Source organism: Catharus ustulatus, chromosome 20 (genome assembly GCF_009819885.2).
Source record: "Catharus ustulatus isolate bCatUst1 chromosome 20, bCatUst1.pri.v2, whole genome shotgun sequence".
In the NCBI taxonomy this organism is placed as follows: Eukaryota; Metazoa; Chordata; class Aves; order Passeriformes; family Turdidae; genus Catharus; species Catharus ustulatus.
Window position 1 is genome coordinate 573,358 of NC_046240.1, and position 23,577 is coordinate 596,934.

A 23,577-nucleotide genomic window follows, 5' to 3' on the forward strand; every position below is an offset into this window, starting at 1 on the left:
ACTGAGGGAGCCCTGCCCAGCCTAGGAGCCCCAGGCAGCCCTGCCATGAGGTGCTCAAACAGCATGGATGGGGAGGGAAGAGCTGGGAGGGCACTGCTCATGGAGCTGGTGGCAGAGGTCCCTGACAGTTTTTGGAGGAGAAACTCCAAGCCCAAACTGTCCCTCCGAGGCTGTGGCTGAGCTCTTGTGGCCACAGGGCTCCCTCTGGGGCAGGGGTGCAGGTACCTGGAAGAGCCTTTCCCTGCCCTGTTCTCCCAGCTCAGGAGGACACCGAGCGTGGGACAGCCAAGAACTTTCCTGGGATCGCCCTCCTCTCAATCTCGAGCCATAGGGAGAACAAATCCAGCTCCTTGTGCTCAGTGGCCAGCTGGAAGGTGAAGCTCTGCAGCAGTGTGGTGAGGAACAGGAAGAGCTCGATGCGGGCCAGCGCCTCCCCCGGGCACATCCGCTTCCCTGGGCATGGAGAGAGGGATGACACCGGATGGGAACCGAGGGACAAGAAGGTGGGCAGCCAGCCCATGGTGAGGGTGGCACTATGGTGCCACTGGTCTGTGCTGGCACTCCTGGCACAGAGCTGGCAGGGTGGGGGAGCACTGACCTGCTGAGAATGCCATGAAGGCCTCACGCTTCCTGAACTCGCCCTTCTCATCCAAGAAGTGTGTGGGGTCCACTTCTTTGGGGTTCTCCCACTGGGTTGGATCCGAATGCACGGAGGAAAGTACCGGAATAACAGGAGTGCCCTGTGGGATACGGGTGGGGCAGGGATGTGAGGAGGGACAACAGTACCATGCCATGGGCTCTGCTGGGTGGATAAGTCAGGGAGGAGCATCTGGGGGACATAGTGGAGGCTGGGTGTGCACCCCAATACCCAAGCAGGTTCCCATGAGAAGGCAGCCTGGAATGGTGGCTCTGTGCCGCTGGGACAGCTGATATGGGGCTCTGCTGTGCCCATGGTCCTTCCAGTCTCTGTGCAGCTCATGAGACACAAATTACTGAGTTATTCCCATTGGTTGCTGCTAAAGACCCTCTGGCTGCCCCAAATCCAGAGGTGGGAGATGTTCACTCAGGGTGGTTTTTGCACACAATGTTCATGGTCAGACCAGGAGGGATGGCTGTCCCCACATCTGCTGAGGGCTGGAGGGATCTGGCATGGTCACACCCTGGGGTTGGTTCCTGCTCCAGCCCCGCAGCCCTGCACAGCTCCATGGTGGGAAGAGCTGGACAGGATGGACAAGGAAGGGACTCGGTGTGTGGGCAGGACAGGCAGTGACATTCTGCTCCTCTCTGAAAGGTCATTGCTACCAAGGGTTGGGAAAGACCTGGGACCTTCAGTTGTGTGCAAACAGTTTGGGGACAAAGGCAACTGTCACTCAAGCCCTGCTGCCACCTCTCCCTTGGGGACAAAGGCTGCAGGGCCACCCTGTGTACCTTGGGGATGGTGTAGCCCCTGAACAGGACATCCTGCGTCGTCATGCGTGGGAAGTTCTCGATGCGGGTCTTGTGGAAGCGCTGCAGCTCGTGGATCACAGCGTTGGTGTAGGGCATCCGCAGCTTGTCCTCCGTGCTGGGGGCACGGCCAGTGCCCACCACGGCATCGATCTCCTCCTGGACCTTGGCTGGGGACAGCAGGGGGCTGGGTACCTGCAGTGCAACCTCCCCAGAGTTTCTCACTGGCCTCCACTGGAGGGGCTAGAGGGGCAGCAACCTGGCCTAAGCCCTTGTAGAGCCCAGAAACTCTGTCCTTATCCCTCCCTGCATCAGGCAAGTTCAGAGCATCTCCCACAGGCCAGTCTGGGGCCATCTGCATGGGCAGGGATGGAGCACAGGGAGAAGTACCCAGATCCCCCTGGCCTGTGGGAGTCTGTGTCTAACAGCTACCACCCTTGGGTGACCCCAGAGGATGATTTGGGTCTGCCTCCAAATGGGAAACTCCAGGGTGGGGACCCTTTGGTCCCTGAGCACCCCAGGCACAGGAGCAGCTGTGTGCTGCTGCCATACCTTGGATGTCAGGGTGCTTTGCCAGCATCAGCAGGAAGAACACCAGGGTGTTGCTGGTTGTCACTGTCCCGGCACCAAAGAGGTTGAACACTGACATGATCAGGTCTTCATGGCTGTACATGGTCTCTGGGCTGCCCTTCTCCTGCAAGAAGGTGTGGTGAGGGGGATTCAATGTTGTGTGGGTAGTACTCCAGGCTGCAGCCAGGCTGGTGGACAGCCCCCACCCCACCTTCTCTGCTCTCATCAGGAAACAGTCAATGTAGTCGCGGGGGCAGCTGGGGTCCAGAGTCAGCTGGTGGAACTGCACCTTCTCCTGGATGTGGTCCTTCAGCTTCTGGCAGTCGGCCAGGACCTTCCTGTGCGGCCCTGGGAGCTGGTGCATGATGCTGGGAAAGGTGTTGTACACCTGCAGAGGCAGGGGCATGGCAGGGCTCAGGTTCCTGGGCAGAGCCTCCCAGCCCCTCCCTCAAAGCCACACTGTCCCACCAAAGCCAGGGAGCATCCTCAATCCCTGAGGGCAGCAGACAGAGGGTGCTGGGTGCACCAGGCTCCCACCTTGGCGATGGGGGACAGGAAGAAGCTGATGTAGTTCCCAATGGCGTTGAGCAGCTCCAGGAAAGCTGCATCACTGTAGCTGTAGCGGCTCCCGAAGACCACGGAGCAGATCACGTTAGACACCGCATGTCTGAACATGGTCATTGGCTCAAAGGCATTGCCTGCAGCCACAGGAGGTGAGGAAAGCATCAAAAAGTCACCATTTATTTATCTGCTTCAAGACAGAAAACACCCCTTCCCCCCAGTCTGAGCCCCTGGTTCTGAACGCTGGCTGATCTGCTGGGCCTGACAGCTGCAGCAAAGAGCTCTCCTGACCTGTGGAGCTGTGAGCTCCTCCATCTACCTCCCTGCCCCAGAGCCCCTCCCCCAGCTTCGACTGAGGGAAGCACAGATGTCTGCCAGAAATCCCAGAAAATGTGTTTGCACTGGCAGGGGCTGGCTATTGCTGGAGAGGAGGAAATCACCCTGATAACCCCGAGTTATCCAGGTGACTCAGTGAGCTAGGGCAGTGTCCTGGCTATGCGTTCTCAGGCCCATGCAGTTCCCATTCCTGTTCCTCTGGCAGGAAATGCTCCTCATTTGTGGCTACCCATGCACCACTTCAGAGCAGGATCTCCCTCCTGGCCCCGCAGCCATGGCTGTAGCCTTGACCCATCCCTGCAGCTCCTTAGTGGGGTGGTGTTGGATCATAACCCTTCCCTTCAGGGATCACCCGCACTGGGCCCTGCAAACAGCTCTGGGGCCACACGTGGGGTCTCTTGTGTGTCCTCTGCCTGCCACAGGGCCAGCAAGGATAAGACTCACGTCACCTTTGAGCTTTGCCAGTAGCTCCACCAAGTGCTGAGCCTCCTGCTGCACCTTCTGGGACATGGAGCTCTTCCCCATCCCAAAGTCCCGCAGGGTGCTAAGTGTGAACCTCCGCAGCTCCCGCCACTTCTTCTCATTGTTAGAGACAAATCCTGGAGGGACATGCAGGAGATCAGCCCCCGCCCACACTACTGCTCCCCGAGGGTGGGAACCCTGCTCTGAGCCAGGCTGAGGAGCAACAGGGCAATAAACCAGGAGTGATGCAGATGTCCATGGTGTCCATGAAAGCATGAGGATCTCTGCAGCAACTCAGAACAAAGCTGGAACTGCCTAACTGGAATTAATACTGTCCTGGACCAGGGGCTTAGGAGTAGAAGGGTCTTACAGAGCAGGAAATGGGTGTTTGAGGTCTTGGGTGCTGAGCCCTTCCCTAGACTCGGGCGTGGCCATCTGCTCACCTAGAGAGATCCAGGAGAGTTCCAGGAGAGATCCAGGCACTCACCGTAGTCTTTGGAGAGCTGCTTCAGGAGGGGGATCTCGGGCCTGCCCCCAAACTCCTCGGAGTGTCCCACCAGGGCGTCCTTCACCGCCTCGTATCCACAGAGCACCACCACCGGCTTCAGCCCCAGCCACACGGTGAAGATGGGGCCGTAGGTGCAGCTGAGCTGGGGGCATGGGGAGCTCTGTGAGCCAGGTGCCTATCCAGTTCATTCACTACATTTCAAACTGGGACTCAAGCCCACAGGACTGGTGAATGCCCAGCGGGGAGGGGAAGTGCCTCCCTCAAAGCTGTGACCTCTGTCCCTGTCCTGTCACTGTCCCTGTCCTGTCCCTGTCCTGTCGCTGTCACTGTCCCTGTCCTGTCGCTGTCCCTGGGGATTTTATTGCAGTGCCACTTTGTGGGGTTCAAAGCATCATCTCCAGGAAGCAGCTCTGGACAGCGGCGGTGCTGCAGCCCTTGAGGGGCATTGTCACCACATGGGTCCCTTACAACAGGAGAAAGGCTTCAAAAACACGGTTGATTCTGCTCCCAGTGGTAGGGATTTAGGAAAATCTAGTAGAGCAAAAGATGAGGTAGGGAAGAAGGGAAAAGAAAGGTAGGAAGGGTCACCTGTGGGATTCCCCTTTTGTTTTGGAATGGGACTTTCCCATTGTGTGTCCTGCAGGGGCTGCGAATGGGTCCAGCACGGCCACTTGTCTCTTACCTTCTCGTAGTGCCTGTAGAGGGGCAGGACATCTTTCTGCAACAGGTTGCCCAGGATGGGCCACGGGGCTGGGCCAGGAGGGAGCCGGCTCCTCTTCGTGTCACTCCTCCAGACCAGGAACCACAGGACAGAGAGGAGGAGGAGGAGGGTGATGAGCAGCCCGGCCCATCCAGCATCCATCCTCACCGTGCTACCGAGCTGGGAAAGAAATGGAGGAATTCCAGGGAGGAAAGTGAGCAGAGAGCAGAGCAGATCCCAAAGCTGCTGTGTCTGCCCTTCCTTGCTCGGTGCAGGCTCAGCCCTTCCTGAGCACCAGGGGCTCGGGGCTGCTCGGGACCCAGAGGTGCTGCTTTGTCCGGGCTGGGCGCACACCTGTGTCCCCGCTGGGCTGGCACAGAGGTCTCAGAGCTGTCCTGGGCACTGGGAGCTCTGTGACACCCTGCGGGAGCGCTGGGGAGATGGTGTCTGTCCCCTGCCCGTTCCACTGAGTCACCTTTGTTCAGTGCTCCCTTAGAGGAAGATGTCACTGTCACCGTCCTGGCTAAGCCTTTCATGTCTCCTCCAGTCACTGCCCCACTGGTCACTGCCTTGCTGACGAGGGCAGTGACCCAGGAGGGGATGTCCTGGTAAACAGAGGCAGCTCGCAATGAGGGCATTGTAACAATGTTCCATCAAACTCCTTTCTGATGGAAAATGGCTCAGAAAATAGGAAAAACACTTTTTTTCTGATATCTTTTGGGGTGCCTCTTGGGCTTTGGAGGAACTTCAGCCCAAGATGTTGTGGTTGTTGCAGGTGTGGGTTAACTCGTCCCTGGGCTCCTCCAATGTGCATCTTGCTCTGAGCACCTGCACATCTGGCTGTACATGAGCACATCTGGCATGGGCACAGCCACCCCACCTCTGGTCGGGAGCACTCACAGCTCTCAGCTGAGCAAGCTGGACACAGGCCAGTTCCCAGGAAAGGATGGGATTCCTCCTGCAGGAGAAGAGGGAGGAGGTTTGGGTCCATGCTGGTCCCTGCAGAGGGAGGAGCCCCTCAGCAGGAGGAATTCAGTGGCGCTGGCAGAGAGGAGCCTGCCCTGGTCCACTCCCCTGGATCAGAGCATCTCCTGGAGTAGCCATGGGATGAGGTTCCCTCAGGCTTTGGGGAGGCCTCCCAGCCTCCCCGCCCTTCTCCTCACACCCTTCCCATTCCAAGCCATTTTCCAGCTGATTTCCAGATCCCACCCTGGGCATGCAGCAAAGCTATGTCCACGGGTTCCCCTGATCCACCCCCTGCTTCAGTTCAGCTCAGTACTGACACTGACACTAAGGCAATTAATGTTGTCCTAATGCCACTTTCCCATGGGCATCTCTCCGAGGTGCTCTGCTGCCCCAGGCCTCATCCCTGTGGAATGGAGAATGTGTTAACACCTTGGAGCACATTCCAGTCTGTCCCCTCTGCCAGCCAGGCCGAGGCAGGTCTGGCAGCCAGTAGCCATGAGGCCAGATCAGTTAATGATTGAGCTGGGAATATTTTCAGTTGCTCTCAATAATGCAGCAGCACTGGCTGAGCAGAGGCTGGTTGTAATTACAGGGCCAGTGTCATTTGTCATCACTGTTGCCCTGCTGGCTGCGAGGGAGCTCCATGGTAGTGTGATGCCAATGCCCCTGTCACATCCCTGGGGTCATTTCTGGGGTTTTCTGTGGGGTGCCTGCAGAAAATCCAGTTGTGTGCACTGTTAACCAACCCCTGGGCTGAAGGAGAGGCACAGTGTGATTTTTTTCCCTGCAATAAAGTGTGGTTTGCATGGTCCCAGGGCTTTCTCCTGATGGATCAGAGGCAAAGCAGTCGCCAGCATGGCATCCTTGGTGCCCAGTGAGGAGCCAGAAGTCAGCCAGCAGCCACCTCAGGGTCAACAGAGACCAGTGTGACATCAACAGTGCCATAGTGGCAAAGTGCTGGAGCCATACTGGGTGCTGGAGCTGTCCTGAGTGCTGGCTGGAGATGGATCCTGTTGGAGCTTGTAGTCCCAGCTCTGGTCACTGCCCTGGGCACTGAACGGGCTCCAGGCTTTGATACCTGCGGGTCCGACCCTGCACCCTCTGGGGGCTCAGCACAACAGTGCTGGGCCCTTCCTTCATCTAAACCAACCTAAACCAAGCAGACAGCCCAGCCAGGCGTGCTCATCCCACGAGCAGCACGAGGCTTTCCCCAGTGCCAGCACATTTCTCCTGTTCCTGAAACATCTCAAAGGTCTCTGGGAGCTCCTTGGAACACCAGGTGTGGGATGTACTGTGGGTGTGAGAGGCAGCCAGGTGGTTCTATGTCTGCTCTTCCTGAGCAGGAAGATGTAATTCAAGAGGAGGATGAAGCAATCCTCACTTTCCCTCAGTAAATATCATCAAACACTGCTCCTGGTTTTAATCATAATGGAGCAGCAGCAGCAGACCCGTACAGGGGTGGCAAAGCAGAGCAGACCACAATCCTGGCATTGGGAACAGGCGTGGGAAGGGTAATGGTTAATCAGGGACAGCCAGTCTTCATTTGGATCCTTCCGTGGCTGAGAAAACGGGAGCCAGACGCTCTACCCATTAATCAGAGTCTGCACAGAAGGCAGAGGAAGGCCGGCTCTGTCTGCAGTGCCTGCGGGATCCATCCCGTTCCAGAGCCGTGCACATCAAAGGCTCGGATGCCCCGAGGTCAGTGACCCCGCTGTGAGGACAGCCAGGTCCCGTACGGGAATGCGCTGCTGGAGCGGGTCCTGCTCTGCGGGCACGGCCCCTCTGCCATCCTGCAAGCCGGGAAACCACAGTGGAAATTCATCCCAGCACAGTGAGCGATCTCCAGCGCCGCGGCTGGGATGACAAATTATGAAGATATAATTAAATTTTCCAATAGCATTTTAATTTCCAATCCCCCGCTGCTGCCCATCCGAGGGGTAGCGGGTGTGAGGAGTGAGGGGCGGCTCTGGGAGGTTTGCAGCCGCAGCAGGCACTGCCCACAAAGCCTGCAGTAATTAATTGCTTAACTAGCCTGCATTCATTCATTCATCCCTCCTGTAATTCCCTGGAGAGTGAGGTTGGCTGCAGCAGGGGGCTTATGGTGGGTCTGGATTATAGGTGCAATTCCAGGAAAGGAGCCTGCAGCTCTCCCTGAACCCTCATTCCTCACAGGTCCAGGGCCCAGCTCCCACTTCTCCATAAACATGACTCTATTCCTAAACAATATTTGGAGAGGGCATATCTTGCCCTGTGTTCATGGAAAATGACCTGAGCCTTGCCTTGCTCCCTTTTTCCTGGTGGTGAGATCACAGCAGACATCCCAGCAGGATGGCAGGGAGCCCTTGGGAAAATCACCCAAAGGATGTGAAATACATGAGATTTCTTAGAACAGCTGCACTACCCTGAAACCTTCCCTTCCTGCTGTTCACCTTCCTGCCATAATTATGGAGAGGAGAAAAAATCTCCCGTTTCTCCTCTGCTGCCTTGCAAACGCCCCGTGTCCTTACCCGGGACACAGCTCTCCTTTGCTCCCAGTTTGTGTATTTATCACATCCATAAACTTCACTAAAATGCATTCATTCCAGTGAGAGGAGAAATTAGCACTCCACACGGTGGAGGGTGATGCTCACACCCTCCCGAGCAGCTCCGGGAGAGTGGCACCCACTGCGGGAGCCAGGCTGGTGAGCTGGCACTGCCACTGGCACTGCCGCTGGCTCCTGCTGATGGCATCGGGAGCTCCTCCGCTGGGGCTTTCCCTGCGGGAAGTGCAAACCCCCTTCTCTACATTCCTGGAATTGGTCTCAGCTCTGGGGACCCCCGAAGGACAGTGGGGTTTGGTGTGCCCCGTGCGTCCCTACAAACGGCCCTCAAGACTTGGCCTTGGGGACAAGAGGCTCCAGCCGTCTCTGCCCGTTTCTCCTCATCGGCCAGGTCCTCTCTCCAGGATGAATAAACCCCTGGGCTCTGTGCGGCAGGGAGGGATCCCTGCGGGGAGGGAGCCGGAACCTCCGCGGGAGCCGCGGGCACAGCTCCGAGCAGCAGCGCCAGCCTGTCCCGGCCAGGAGGGGCAGCTCCGGTGCCGTATGTGACCCGCTGGGACGGGCACCGCCGGGCCAGGTGACAGATGGCAGGTGGAGCAGGGCTGCTCCTCCCGGGGGCACAGCCACGTGCCAGGCACAGCGGCCAAGTCCAGTCGGGAGAGGGGAGGAGAGGGATCTGCGGGCCCCAGGCAGCGAGCCCTGCTGCCGGGGAATTCGCTCCTGCCCACTGCAGAGTTATTCACATTGCACAGGGACTGAAACACGGAGTGCGGAGTGCCTCCCGGGGCTGGGGAATGGGAAATGGGGAATGGGGAATGGGGAATGGGAAATGGGGAATGGGGAATGGGGAATGGGAATGGGGAATGGGGAATGGGAATGGGGAATGGGGAATGGGGAATGGGGAATGGGAAATGGGGAATGGGGAAAGGGGAATGGGGAATGGGAATGGGGATGGGATGGGAATGGGGAATGGGGAATGGGAAATGGGGAATGGGGATGGGAATGGGGAATGGGGAATGGAGAATGGAGAATGGGGAATGGGGAATGGGAATGGGGATGGGATGGGAATGGGGAATGGGGAATGGGGATGGGATGGGAATGGGAAATGGGGAATGGGGAATGGGGAATGGGGATGGGATGGGAATGGGGAATGGGGATGGGATGGGAATGGGGAATGGGAATGGGAAATGGGAAATGGGGATGGGAATGGGGAATGGGGATGGGATGGGAATGGGGAATGGGGATGGGATGGGAATGGGGAATGGGGAATGGGGATGGGAATGGGGAATGGGAAATGGGGAACGGGAAATGGGGAATGGGAATGGGAAATGGGGATGGGATGGGAATGAGGAATGGGGAATGGGGAATGGGGAATTGGGATGGGATGGGATCCTGCAGAGGTTGAAGGCTCGGGCTTCAGCACAGCTCAGCCAGGACAGAGCAGGGGTTTGCTGGTGGTCACTTGTCCCCACCAACCCAGGTGGGGATAAGGGATGGGATAAGGATGGAGATAAGGTGTGGGAGCAGCTCCCCAGCTGTGCCCCTGCTCCTCTCCTCCCTTTCCCCGTTTTCCTGCTGCAGGGATTGCACAAACACCGCTCCATCCCACCCTTCATTATCTCTGTCTCCTGGAACAGCACACAGGGAAATGTGATTAAATCCCTCTCGCAGGGAGATTCTCAGCCTGTGGGAAGGCCGTGAGCTCCCTTCTGCCGGGAGAGCATCTCTGGTGCTGCCAGGGTGTCCGCAGCACAGCGGGGCTGTGGTTCCTGCTGCCTTCACCTCACGATGCGCACCAGATCCCGAGGAGAGGCCGGATGGGATATGACATCTGCTGGTGGCGTGTCTGGGGAGCAGGCGGGGCAGGAGCGAGGGGTGTGGGTCAGGAGGAGCCTGCGCTGCACCTCCGGGTGGGGCCAGCGGGGCCAGCGGCGGGTTCCCGTCAGCGCTGCTCTGTCAGATGGTCTGCCACTGAAATGGGCTGCACTGACGTTAATTGGCTTTGACCCATCTGGGCCGTCGCTATCAGATCTTGGAGGTTTCAGCGGCCCCGAAATGGGGAGCGGGAGGGACAGCCCTGTCACCATGTGAAGGTGGGAGGTATAGAGCCAGAGGTGTCGGGCGCTCAGGCTGACCCTGTTAGCACCGCTGCGCTAGTGAAGGAGAAGAGAATCTGCCCTGGCAGGGTGTTTTGGAGTTGCCTCGGGGCAAGGAGAAGCTGGGCATCGTGTCCTACAAGGATTTTCTCGGTGTTGTCTGTGACTGTCACCCTTCCTGCCCCTGTGGAAGGAGTATCTTGCTGGCACCATGGTGGGAACCGCAGTTCTGAGCCTTGCAGCTCCCTGTCTCTCTTCAAAGGAGCCAGAATCCCCTGTCTCCACCCTCAGACACCACATAAAATATCTGCTTTTTCCATCCCGCAGTAATGGTGCAATTTAGAATGGAAAAATGGGGAGAGGAAGTGCTGAGCCTGCACCAGCTGATGCCAGGGGAGATGCCAGGAGCTGCATGGCTGTAAAACATTCCCAGACCCTGAAGGAGGATGGGGGGTGTGGTGCAGCAACAGCATCACAGGGAGGAAAGGGTCCCCGGGCGCCGTCCCAGGCAAAGACCCCACACTGTGAATGATCTGAAGCCCAGATCCCTCACCCCCATCCCTCTGCATTCTGGTGCTCAGGGTGTAAAAATCCTGAGGCACCTTTCTAGCCCGTTTCTCGGCTAGAAGACGGACAAGGGCTGCGGGGCTGCAAAGGAGCAGAAGCTTTGCGGGATCCAACAGCGGGTGAGGCTCTCGTGACCCCGATCTGGCAGGATGAAACACGGACAGCTGGAAAAGGGCTGGGAGCCGAGGGATGTGCGATCAGAGCTGCCAGCCCAGTGCAGGGAGTGCCCTGGGGCTCTCTGCCCATGGCAGGCAGTGGCCATTCGCAGCCCTGCCGGTGTGGGACCGTGGCTCCGACCGTCCCCGCGGCTCGGGTCCAGATCGAGGACAGGGAAACCGGGATGGGGAAGATGCCCCAGCCCTCAGGAGCGTCACGGGGCGTTCCCAGGTGAGCAGGTTTCACATCCTCAGGAGCATCAGTAGATTCTGTTTATTCCACACCAAGATGTTCCAGAGCAATTAAATCAATCGAGTGCCCTTCAAACCCGAGAGGTGCCGGTGTGGGCAGAGATGTTCTTTGGGGGCTCAGCGCCCCGGACAGACGGGGAGCATCACCCCAGCTCCTGCCTGGGCTCTGCAGAGCTTGTGGGGCACAGAGCAGCCAGCCAGAGGGGTCCCCCGGCTGGGACAAGCTCCAGCTGTGCTGCCGGGGCTGCAGCCGGGTCCTGGTCCGGCTCACCCGGCTATGCCCAGGGCTGCACTGCCCCAGGCACTGTTCAAACCTACCCCAGTCCCGAGTGTCCCGAATCCCAGGGGCTAGGACAGCAGAGATAGGGGTGCCAGGATGGGTGCTGCGGGAGTGGTGCTGGGGCTGCGGGAATTCTGAGGAACTGCCATGCGATGCCAGGAGATCCTGGGGGATGCGGGGGCCATGCCACGGGACGCCGAGGTGATATCGGGTCGATGCCAGAGATGATGAAGCGACGCTGGGGCAGTGTCACGGGACCCGAGGGAATGCCAGGTGACGCTGGGCGTGCCAGGGGGATGCCGGGGGGACGCCAGGTGATGCCGAGGCTGTGTCGAGGAACGCTGAGGAATGCCGGGGAGATGCCGGGGCCACGCCCAGGGATGCTGGGGGGAAGTCAGGAGATGCGCGGGGGGATGCCCGGGTCCAGGCTCGCTCCAAGGCCCACCCCCTGCCCGGACAGCCCTCCGGGGCGGGCGGCCCCGGACTACATTTCCCATGGCCGCCGCGGCCGGGGGCGGTGCGGGGCGGCGCGGGGGGCGCGGAGCGCAGGCGGAGGCGCGGAGAGGCGCAGGGGCGGCGGGGCCCGCTCGGCCCGGCCCGGCTCGGCTCGGCTCAGCCCGGCCCGGCTCGGTGCCGGGCGGGGATGCGGGAGGGGCGGCCCGCGACCCCCGGCCCCGCTGCCCGCCCGCACCGCCGCCACCATGAAGAAGCAATTCAACCGCATGCGCCAGCTCGCCAACCAGACCGTGGGCAGGTAGAGATGGGGTGGGATGGGATGCCATGGGATGAGATGAGGGTGGGGACGGACCCTGCCCAGCCCAGCCCTACCCACAACCCCCATCCCACACCCTGCCGGCTCCCGCCCGCTCCGCCGCACCTGCACCTGCCCGTTCACAGCTCCCTGCCCATTCCCTGCTTGCCCCACCGCTCCAATCCCGTGTGTCCTGCCTGCCCCACTGCCTTGATTCTGCCCCCTCCCCGTATTCTGCCTGCCCCACTGCCCTGATTCTGCCCCCTCCCCGTATTCTGCCTGCCCCACTGCCCTGATTCTGCCCCCTCCCCGTGTCCTGCCTGCCCCACTGCTCTGATTCTGCCCTGTCCCCGTGTCCTGCCTGCCCCACTGCCCTGATTCTGTCCCCTCCCTGCCTGCACTCTGGAAGCCCCACTGCCCTCATCCCACAACCTACCCACTCCCTGCCTGTCCCTCCGCCCCTCCTCCCTTCCTGCCCCAGTGCTGTGATGCTGCACCTGTGCCACTGCTACCTCCTGCCTACTCCACTGCTCCTGCTCTGTGCCTGCTTGCTCCACTGGCCCTCATCCCGCTCCCCGCTTACCCCGCTCCCTGCCTGCTCTCTGCCTGAGCCCTGACACCCTCTGTCCTCACCGTGCCCCTCTCCCTATGCCTCTCTCTGCCCCTCTCACTGCCCCACTGCCTGTTCTCTGCCTGCCCCACTGTCCCTGTACCCACCCCTTAGGTCCTCCTTTCCCATTCCCTGCCTGCTCCCCTGCCAGTTAACCCCTGTCTGTCCCCCTATACCTGCCCCGCCCCACTCCCTGTCCCCTTTACCCACTACTCCCTGCCTGTCCCCCTGTCCTTCCCATCCCCTCTGTCCCAAGGCTGTGGGGACAGTCCCCGAGCCCCGGTGCCCCACTGCTCTATCCCCCAGCACCCCTGGGTAGCCCTGCTGGCCGTGAGGCCGGGGGCACTCTGGGGCTCTGGAGCCGGAGTTGTGCCCGCGGGAATACCCACGGGAATGCTGTGTGCGCCGGTGCACGGCCAGGCCTGGGTTTGATGGTGGCTGTTGTGTAATTCCTGGAGATTTTGCAGCGGGGAAAGGGGTGGGGGGGGGGGGCGGGAAGAGGATTTATTTATTTTCCCTTCCCATCGCGGCACTGGGGCACTCACAGCTGGAGCGGCGGCTCCGCATCCCCTCGGCATCCCCAGGGCTCCTGCTGGCACCTCCCGTGTTCCCCTGTGTCCCCCATGGCATCGGGGGCGCATCTTGCTGCCTCGGGCTCCCTGGCCAGGCTGGGGGTGCTGCCCCACGGCCCGGAGCGGGCACGGGCTGGGATGGCAGCGGCTCAGGCCCGGGGCTGCGGGAATGCTGGGCAGGTACGGGAGCGTGGGGAGGGAACGCGGCTTGGGAGCTCTGGGCCTCTGGGGTGGGAATCCGGCACGGGAGTGGTGTGGGAATGTGGAGTGGGAGCATGGGGTGTGTGTGTGGTGCCAGAGTGTGCTGTGGGATCATGGCACAGGAACGTGTGTGGGAACACGGTGCAGGAGCGTGCTGTGTGACCATGGCACAGGGAGGGTGGCACTGGGAACGTGGTCTGGGAGCGTGACACAGGGAAGGTGGTGCCAGGAGCGTGCTGTGGGGTCATGGCATAGGGAAGGTGGCACTGGGAGCGTGCTGTGGGGTCATGGCACAGGGAAGGTGGTGCCAGGAGCGTGCTGTGGGGTCATGGCACAGGGAAGGTGGTGCCAGGAGCGTGCTGTGGGAGCGCCGGGAGCCCGGCAGTGCCTCCCGTGGACGAGTAGCAGGGGGAGGCTGTTCCGGGGACAGAAGGTGGGATTTTCCCGTGGCATTTGAGCCGGGCCAGGTTCCCCCTCCGGACCCTCCGAGGGAGTTGGACACATTCCCACCCTCTGGGAATGGGGACTGCACGGGGGAGTGTCCCCAGGTCCCCCGCACGGCGTGGGAAACGTAAGCCGGGCACTGCTCCCATCCCTGGCTCCAAAATGGTGCCTCTGACAGGGCTAGTAGCATCTTCCTTCCCACATCCCACCAGAGCATCCCGCTGTGCCCTCCTGCAGTGCTGGGAATGGGGCCGGGGGCTCGGATAAACCACTAATAATCCTCTTAGGGGATGTGCCTGGCAGCTGGAAGGCTCTGGAGGTACCCTGGGCCAGTGGGGGGATGTGGTCCCTCTTCCCTGGGATGCGGCACCTGGAGCATCCTCAGGGCTTGACTGGAGCTTGCAGAGCATCCTCGTTCTCATCCTGGCTCCGCTGGTCCCCACCTCAACGTGTTTATCCCTCTTCCACTGTGGAGTCCTGAGCAGGCCTCTCCAGACAACCAGGATCAGGAATAATAGATAGGATTAAAGAATAATAGATGAAAACAGGGAATCATAGATGGAAATAGGGAAAAAAACATGAAGTGGGAAATAATACATGGAAATGTGAAATAATACATAGAAATGAGGGATGACTTATGGAACTGAGGAAAAATTAATGGAAATAAGGAATAATAAATGGAAATAAGGAATAAGAGTAGAACTCTGGTATTGTCTCCCTGCTCGCTCGGCTCACTGGGGGTCAAGCACCACAACCTTTGGGGCTCTGAGGGGTGTCCCCTCCTCCTTGTCACCAAACCCCAGTGGGGTCCCCCTGCAGTGGCAGTGCCCTGAGTCTGGGAATGGGGATCACCAGGATGGATCCTATCCCTGACTGAGGGCTGTGCTCACATGGGGGCTGTCTCCTGGGAGCATTGCTTCATTCCAGGATAGTGGGGACAGCAGGAACAGCAGGGACATCTGCCCAGTCACCCTGAGGGGTATGCAGAGAGGTGTCCCAGCCCCTGGTGGCTTTTCCTGCTTTAGGTGGCATGGTTTCCATAAAAAAGGGAAGGAGAGAGGGGACTGAAGAGAAACCCCTCTCCATGGGTCAGCAGGAGACAGAGGGGACAGGTGGGAACAGCCTTTTGTACCTGAGAGGAGGTCACACCAAGGGACAGAAGACTCAGGGCTTGGGTCAGGCTCAAGGTTAGGGTTAGGGCCAGGGTCAGGTGAGGAAGTGACTGTGTCCTTTGCACATCTGGTCTGGAACTCCATGTCCTGGGTGCCACCACTAGGACCTTCCCAGCTCCACTTGAATGCTGGCAACCAGCACAGAGCCCCTGTTCCCACTGGGGAAAGCAGCAGCTCCCACAGGAGCTGGAGTGGGAAATTGAAACCTCTGCTGGGCCCTGAGCATGGGGTTTATTTTGTTTTGTTTTGTTTTGAATTTATTTTATTTACTTTGGGTTTGGGGTTTTTTTGTCATTTCACTTGACAGAAAGAACTGGGGATGCTCAACCCCGTGCTTGGTACCCAACTCTTGGGAAGAGTTTCTGTGCCAGTCCATAAGGGGCAAGAATATTTATCTCTGTGGGGTGGAAAAGGGGAAGAGAAACCAGTGAGTGTCTGTAGAACATTCTGAGGAGGTTTCCTGCAAAGTGCTTTAATCTTTATTTGTGTTTGTCCATCCCATTGGGAGATCCTGCCCAGGCTCCAGGGGACAATTGCCCAGCGGGACAATGGCACCAGGTGTCACCTCAGTCACTCCAGCAGCTGAGCAGCTCTGGGAATTTCCCAGAATTGGCTCCAGAGTGATTTTTTCCCGTGGGCATTAAATCAGGCGCTTGCAGCTGCTGCAGAGTGACCCGTTGGGTTCCCTGGAAGCACAGGGGGAATGAAGGACACCGAGAATGGTGGCAGAAGCTCGGAGGGGTTGGATTTTTCCTCCTCGACCTTTCTGAGCATCCCACCCTGTGCCTCCCATCCCGGGGGCAGTGGTGGCATTTGGGGCTGGATGTCACCTCAGTGGCTCTCAGGGAGATGCTTTTCCAACCTCCAGGACGGCTGCACTTCCAGTCAAAGCCTTTAAACACTGAGGGTTTATTCCTGGTGCTGCAGGAATATCCAGCAAGAAATAAGGACATTTTCTTCTGCTTGCACGGAATAAGGGCAGAGGGAAATAAAAGCACCGCCTGGGATTTTCCCACTGGGATTTGCAGGAGGCAACAACACCCTGTAAATAGCTGGGTTCCCCATCTGCCCTTCGGGGTGCCGGTGACTCGCTGTCAGCAGAACCCCCCCGGGATTTCGGCTCTGGAGCGGGCAGATCCTGGCAGCCCCGGGGATATTTTTATCCTCCTCGCAAAGAGGCAGCGCTGACAACCTGGAATATTCATGGAGCGGGCTGAGGGTTTTGTCCCTGCTCCAGCAGCCTCAGGGCTCTGAGCTCTGCAGGGGCTTCTGCTCGTCTTCTAAATCGGGCTGGAAGCGTGGTCGAGATGCGACCCCGGGGAGGGAAGCGCCAGGAGCAGAGGGCCCCGAGCATCCCGTGCCCAAGGGATGCCAGCACAGGGCGCGCCGCCGGAAAGGCGGCATGAGATGAGGCAGGAGGAGATGAGCACAAGAGGCTTTTCTGTCTTGCAGACTCCGTCCCCCATTTTGCTTTGCTTCGTTGGATTTTCCAGCGGCGGGCAGGATGGAGGGAAGCTGCTCCAACCCTCCCTGCCTGTTCCTCCTGCTGCTCCAGCCTGGCTTGGCTGCCGCGGGCAGAGCGCCGTCCCTGGGCCCGCTGGCTGGGCACCGCTTCCCCCAGCGCAGCTGTGGCCCCCGGGCTGTCGCACCGTGTCACCCGCGGGCAGGACACGCCGGGGACGCGCCGCAGGAGGCACCGGCGGGGCCGTGTCCCCACGTCGCGCTGGATGTTGCAGTCGGACTCGTTTCCCGGGGGAGCTGAGCAACGATTTGAGGATATCAATATTTGATGGTTTGCTTCTTGCCTGCTTAAAAAGGCATGGGGAAAAAAGCGGCGGCTCCGCTGGGGCTCGGCGGGTGCCGGGTTTGAGCCGCCGGGATCCGTGTCCCCAGGGAGGCGGTGGCCGGGAGAGTTCAGGTGGCGGCAGAAGGTGGGGACAGCGCGGCCGCGGATCGGAACGCAGCCTGGATCACCGAGCGCAGTCTCCAGGGCTGCGGCTGACACTGGGGGCCCCCTCTGGCAAACGCAGAGGGTGCCCAGTGCTTTACCTAGGGACTGTGGCTGAACCTCACTCCCCAACCTCCCCTCTGCACGTTGGGGGCTCGAGCACCTGGAATTTTCTCGCGGGCACCAGAGGGAGATGCGACAGGACTGGGATGGAGCCGGGCACTGTCCCTGTGTCCGTGTGGGATGTGGGACAGATCCACCCCTGAGAATCAGTGCTGCCGGCACGGGACGGCCTTGGCTGGGTGTTTGTGCCGTCCTCTCCTGCAGTGGAGCTATTTTTAGGCTGGAGAAGGAGAAATCAGGAAATCAGTGTTGGTAATTAAATAGTGATTAAATATTTATGGGCAGGCTGCAGCAAGGGGTGGCTGGGGCAGGAGTCAAAGGGGTGTTTGGGCAGCAGATGGAGGTGAGGGGCTTTGTGGGGCACTGTGGACATGCTCTGCCTCTGGAGATGCATCCCTGCTCCTGCTGGAGATGCATCCCTGCTCCTGCTCTCCCCATACGGGACATGATGCTTTGTCATTCAGAGACAGATCGCCGTGAAATCCTTGTAATGCTCGGAGTTTTGCAGGCTCAGGGTCAAATTCAAGGCTGGTAGCTCCCTGTCATTGGTGGCCAGAGCACCAGAGGGGGACAGTGGCAGGGGACAGTGATGGATGGTCCAGTCAGGCAGAGATGTTGGCACCATGAGATGCTCTAGGGAAACACAGGCTCTGCTGCACCTTCACAGGGCAAGGCTTTGGAAACTCATGTATTTATTTGGGAATCAACATAATTTGCTTGGTTGGTGTTGATTTCTGCTGGCAGCAATGAACTTGTGCTGCAGCAAAAGCTCGAACACGCCGTGACTGTGACCCCACTCGTTGGCTTTAGCTGTCCATGGTCATTGTCCCTTTTCCCCAGCTGCCTGCAGGAACAGAGTCCAGCTGCTGCCTGAGCAGGGCCTGGGTTTGTGCTGGGGAAAACAACTCAGGGTGGACATCTGTAGGGGAAGGGGAGGAGCAGGATTTTATTTGCCAGAAGGAAAGGGGCAAAGCGTTGGGAGCTGAGGATGCTGGCTGCCTCTCTAAGGGATGCTCCCTCAGGATGCATGTAACTCATACAGAATGAAGTTTTGGGGAATTAGGGACCAGACAGGAAAATTGAGGGGTCCCTGCACCCCTTTCTTGGGAGGCACAGGACCATCATCTGTGCTTAAGTAGGATTGATTGGAGCAGCCCCTTTGCTTATCCCAATCCATAAAATGCTGCAGACTGATTGCTCCCCCTTTTTAAAGCCAAATTCCTCCCTGGCAGGCCCCCCAACCCACTGGAGCATCCCAGGATGTGTGGGGCTGGCACAGGGGGATGCTCTCCAGTGAAACCACGGGGGTTTCTCCCACTGAAGATGTGCTTTAAAACAGATCAAGGCCAGATTTTTGTTATTCTCTTTGAAATGTTGTTTTCTGCTTGCCAAACACACTTCAGAGCATAGTGTGGATTTGGATGTGGCTGCTGTGAGAGAGACCTGCCCATGAGACCTGGCATGTGCAAATCCCACCCACGTCCTGGCTGGGAGAGGAGAAAACACAGGAAAAAAATCCCTTTTTCTGTTCAAGTGAGGAAGTGATTCCTGGGGAGTGAGCAGCAGTGATGTGCCAGCGGTGCCTCACTCCCTGCCACCTCCCACTCCTTCAGGATGCTAAAAATATCCTGAGCCAGGACAGGCGTTGTGGCTGTGCCCATGGATATTTGCTGCTTTTCTCCCTGTTTGTGCTAATTCTGTGTCACTTCCCATCCTGTCTAAATGAGAGTGAAGGAGATTCCCAGAGGAGGATGAGAAGCTGCTGAGCTTTTGCTCCCACGTTGGCAGTGCTCCTTGGAGAGGTTCTAATCTCTTCATTTCAATAACTGATTTTAAAAAATAAAATAAACAGAGGTTGTTTAATTTAATTCTTTAAAATTTATATTTAAACCCCCTGTAAACAGGCGCTTGGGCATCTTTTGTGTCCAAAGCAGATTTAATGAAGTTGGTTTGGGCAGGCCCTGGCACAAGGCACCCAGAGCAGCTGTGGCTGCCCCTGGATCCCTGGCAGTGCCCAAGGCCAGGCTGGACACTGGGGCTTGGAGCAGCCTGAGACAGTGGAAGGTGTCCCTGCCATGGCAGAGGTGGCACTGGATGGGCTCTAAGGTCCCTTCCAACACAAACCATTCCATGATTTTGTGATTTGCGCTTTCTGCAAGCCTTTGGATGAGACGTACTTGTGCATGAGCTGCTCCTGTGCTGTGCTTGCTGTCTGAACTTTTCCCTGTGTTTGCTCCTTATTTCCACTGCTCTAGCACTTCCTTCCCTCTATCCAAGCTGAGAATCCAGCTTGGATAGCAGGAAGGGACCAGGAAATACAGGTGCAGTTTTCAGGATGAGAGCACCAAGCTCTCGCTGTCCCCTGATGAACCTTTAGAGACCGATTGGCTGAACCACAGTTCTGCCCCAGCTCAAATTGACAAAGCTCATTTTTCCAAGTGAGAGGATTCACCAAAGTTGTTAAAAGCCCTGGGAAAAGGAATAAATGATCTGGTTCTGATGGTTTAAATGAATCTGAGCAGCTGTGGTGCAGAGGCCCTGGGCTTTGCATGCTGCAGGTCCACAGGCTGAGGATGGCAGGTTTGTGTCTCCTGCATCCCGGTGCTCCTCCCTTGGAAAGGCAGTGGCTGCCACAGGCTCTGGAGCCATAAATCCATCTCCAGTGAGCAGCAGGAAGGACTCTGGCGAGGCCTTGGGCAGCAGCTGCCCCTGTGTGAGAAGGCCCAGCCCATTCCTGTGCAGACACAGCGCCTCTCTCCAAGCACTGCCTGCTTCCTTTGGGAATCTCACATCACTGTTTTCCTGGGAATAATGGAAAAATAAGGGAGAGATGAGAGATGAGAGGCAGGCCCTGGATTGGTGTTATACCTGGCAGTGAGCCGTGGACATACTCCATCAGTTCCTTCTCTTGGAGATAAGGTGATGGCTGGTGGGAGCAGAGATTCTTAAATCCCCCCTGCATCCTGATGGAAAAGTACATCCCAGCGTCCACGGTGTGCACGGGGCCTGCTGCATGTCCCAGACCCTTCACTAATGGTTCCTCTCCTCTCTTGTCTTGCAGAGCCGAGAAGACTGAGGTGTTGAGCGAAGATCTGCTGCAGGTGAGATTCCCTCGGAGTCATCCCAGGGTATCCATGGGTGCCTGGGCACCTCCTGTGGGGGCTGCATCCATCAGCAGCTCCCTGGTGGTGCCACAGCATCCCAGTGATCCCAGGTGATTCCAGGGATCCTTGGGAGGCAAGGATCCTGCAGGGCTGGGATACTCCAGTGATGGGATACTTCAGTGATGGGATCCCTGGGTGATGGGATATTCAAGTGATGGGATCTCTGGTGATGCGTGATGGGATACTTCAGTGATGGGATCCCCAGTGATGGGATATTCCAGTGATGGGATCCCCAGTGATGGGTGATCGGATACTTCAGTGATGGGATCCCCAGTGATGGGCTCCATGGCTCCTGCAGGTGGAGAAGCGGCTGGAGCTGGTGAAGCAGGTGTCCCACAGCACCCACAAGAAGCTGACAGCCTGTCTGCAGGGCCAGCAGGGCCTGGATGCTGACAAACGCTCGGTGAGAGATCTGGGGGATCTGGGGATCCAGGGGGATCCAGGGATCCAGGTGGGAACACAATCCCTCTCTTTGCAGAAGAAGCTGCCACTGACGACGCTGGCACAGTGTCTGATGGAGGGATCGGCCGTGCTGGGGGATGACTCCCTGCTAGGGTAGGGGACTGGGGCTGCCCTGGGGTTCTGCACTGCTGGGGGTTCTAGGGGGCTGGGAATGGTGCTGGGAGTGTGCTGGGAATGGTGCTGGGAGTGTGCTGGGAATGGTGCTGGGAGTGTACTGAGAGTGTGCTGGGAATGGTGCTGAGAATGTGCTGGGAATGTGCTGGGAATGTTCTGGGAATGCTGCTGGGAATGTGCTGGGAATGTACTGGGAATACTGCTGGGAATGTGCTGGGATTGCTGCTGGGAGTGGTGCTGGGAATGGTGCTGGGAATGGTGCTGGGAATGTGCTGGGAATGCTGCTGGGAATGCTGCTGGGAATGCTGCTTGGAGTGTGCTGGGAATGGTGCTGGTAATGCAGCTGGGAATGGTGCTGGGAATGGTGCTGGGAATGGTGCTGGGAATGTGCTGGGAATGTGCTGGGAATGCTGCTTGGAGTGTGCTGGGAATGGTGGTGGGAATGCTGCTTGGAGTGTGCTGGGAATGGTGCTGGTAATGCAGCTGGGAATGGTGCTGGGAATGGTGCTGGGAATGGTGCTGGGAATGTGCTGGGAATGTGCTGGGAATGCTGCTGTTCCTTGTCTCCAGTGCCAGGTAACAGGGAACTCACTGCTGTGTTGGATGGGCTGGGGGAATCTTGGTACTTAATTCTTCTCCTCCTTGTATGGTCTGAGGTCCTGTGATCATACAATGTAATCTGCATATATAGACATGTATCTTTATATCAATTTTTATATGTTGTATGTTTACATTTGAGTTATTGCTATTTATATACTTACAAGTGATTTATCCTTATTAATATATTTATATTAGTATATTTGATATGTTTCTGTATTATAATTTATATAGTTACATGATTTACAAATATTTCTATATTTACGTGTGATTTATTATTTCTATATTTTATAGTTATTTATTTATATAGATATTTAAAGTCCATGCAATTTCCATGCAATAAAGTTTAAAGACTGGCCTAATAATAACAATATATAATACTAATACATAGCATAATACTAATATATAACATAACTACATAGCTAATAATATAATTATATAATATTTTAATTATTATTGTATCATTGTAAGTGCAATATTTAAGGAATGAGCTTTCCTGACACCCTGGGTGCCCACGGTACCCTGCTGCCTTCCCTCCACCATCTACCAAGGAAGGACTGCCCTGTGCTGCTCCTGGAGCCCCTGGAGTGCTCGGTGCCCCTGTCCCCTGCTGGGTGCAGGACAGGCCCCCTGTCCCCAGCCCCAGCTGTCCCTGTCCCTGTGCTGGGTGCAGGACAGGTCCCCTGTCCCCAGCCCCAGCCTGTCCCTGTCCCTGTCCCTGTGCTGGGTGCAGGACAGGTCCCCTGTCCCCAGCCCCAGCCTGTCCCTGTCCCTGTCACTGTCCCTGTACTGGGTGCAGGACAGGCCCCCTGTCCCCAGCCCCAGCCTGTCCCTGTCCCTGTCCCTGTGCTGGGTGCAGGACAGGTCCCCTGTCCCCAGCCCCAGCCTGTCCCTGTCCCTGTGCTGGGTGCAGGACAGGTCCCCTGTCCCCAGCCCCAGCCTGTCCCTGTCCCTGTCCCTGTGCTGGGTGCAGGACAGGTCCCCTGTCCCCAGCCCCAGCCTGTCCCTGTCCCTGTGCTGGGTGCAGGACAGGTCCCCTGTCCCCAGCCCCAGCCTGTCCCTGTCCCTGTCCCTGTGCTGGGTGCAGGACAGGTCCCCTGTCCCCAGCCCCAGCCTGTCCCTGTCCCTGTCACTGTCCCTGTACTGGGTGCAGGACAGGCCCCCTGTCCCCAGCCCCAGCCTGTCCCTGTCCCTGTCCCTGTCCCTGTGCTGGGTGCAGGACAGGTCCCCTGTCCCCAGCCCCAGCCTGTCCCTGTCCCTGTGCTGGGTGCAGGATAGGTCCCCTGTCCCCAGCCCCAGCCTGTCCCTGTCCCTGTCCCTGTGCTGGGTGCAGGACAGGTCCCCTGTCCCCAGCCCCAGCCTGTCCCTGTCCCTGTGCTGGGTGCAGGACAGGTCCCCTGTCCCCAGCCCCAGCCTGTCCCTGTCCCTGTCACTGTCCCTGTACTGGGTGCAGGACAGGTCCCCTGTCCCCAGCCCCAGCCTGTCCCTGTCCCTGTCCCTGTGCTGGGTGCAGGACAGGTCCCCTGTCCCCAGCCCCAGCCTGTCCCTGTCCCTGTGCTGGGTGCAGGACAGGTCCCCTGTCCCCAGCCCCAGCCTGTCCCTGTCCCTGTCCCTGTGCTGGGTGCAGGACAGGTCCCCTGTCCCCAGCCCCAGCCTGTCCCTGTCCCTGTCACTGTCCCTGTACTGGGTGCAGGACAGGCCCCCTGTCCCCAGCCCCAGCCTGTCCCTGTCCCTGTCCCTGTCCCTGTGCTGGGTGCAGGACAGGTCCCCTGTCCCCAGCCCCAGCCTGTCCCTGTCCCTGTGCTGGGTGCAGGATAGGTCCCCTGTCCCCAGCCCCAGCCTGTCCCTGTCCCTGTCCCAGTGCTGGGTGCAGGACAGGTCCCCTGTCCCCAGCCCCAGCCTGTCCCTGTCCCTGTGCTGGGTGCAGGACAGGTCCCCTGTCCCCAGCCCCAGCCTGTCCCTGTCCCTGTCACTGTCCCT

The 23,577-nt window shown here is 58.4% G+C and overlaps 2 protein-coding genes across 2 annotated transcripts in view; one reads left to right on the plus strand and one right to left on the minus strand.

Moving 5' to 3' along the window:
• On the minus strand, window positions 1-13,207 carry LOC117005481 (cytochrome P450 2C5-like). The gene is made up of 11 exons (XM_033077120.1): window positions 13,190-13,207; window positions 11,478-11,765; window positions 4,566-4,763; window positions 3,863-4,025; window positions 3,363-3,512; window positions 2,554-2,714; window positions 2,228-2,404; window positions 1,999-2,140; window positions 1,429-1,616; window positions 599-740; window positions 1-453 (listed from the first exon to the last, which is right to left on the minus strand). Exons 3-11 carry the CDS (start codon window positions 4,743-4,745, stop codon window positions 260-262), a joined length of 1,497 nt encoding a protein of 498 aa, XP_032933011.1. The 5' UTR covers window positions 4,746-4,763; window positions 11,478-11,765; window positions 13,190-13,207; the 3' UTR covers window positions 1-259.
• ARHGAP44 (Rho GTPase activating protein 44) overlaps window positions 12,080-23,577 on the plus strand; it is a 22,592-nt gene continuing 11,094 nt past the window's right edge. Inside the window, exons 1-4 of the mRNA XM_042779869.1 lie at window positions 12,080-12,193; window positions 20,322-20,361; window positions 20,723-20,827; window positions 20,903-20,979. Coding sequence (XP_042635803.1) covers window positions 12,141-12,193; window positions 20,322-20,361; window positions 20,723-20,827; window positions 20,903-20,979 — 275 coding nt within the window. The 5' untranslated portion in view covers window positions 12,080-12,140. The remainder of the gene's footprint in view (window positions 12,194-20,321; window positions 20,362-20,722; window positions 20,828-20,902; window positions 20,980-23,577) is intronic.

Bases quoted from the DNA above. Each gene is read 5' to 3' on its own strand.
- LOC117005481 (XM_033077120.1), bottom strand. From the start codon at position 4,745: ATGGATGCTGGATGGGCCGGGCTGCTCATCACCCTCCTCCTCCTCCTC. The intron at 1,617-1,998 runs GTATGGCAGCAG...TGCTGTCCCCAG, and splicing joins AAAGCACCCTGACATCCAAG to CCAAGGTCCAGGAGGAGATC. The intron at 741-1,428 runs GTACACAGGGTG...CGTATCCCACAG, and splicing joins GGGGCTACACCATCCCCAAG to GGCACTCCTGTTATTCCGGT.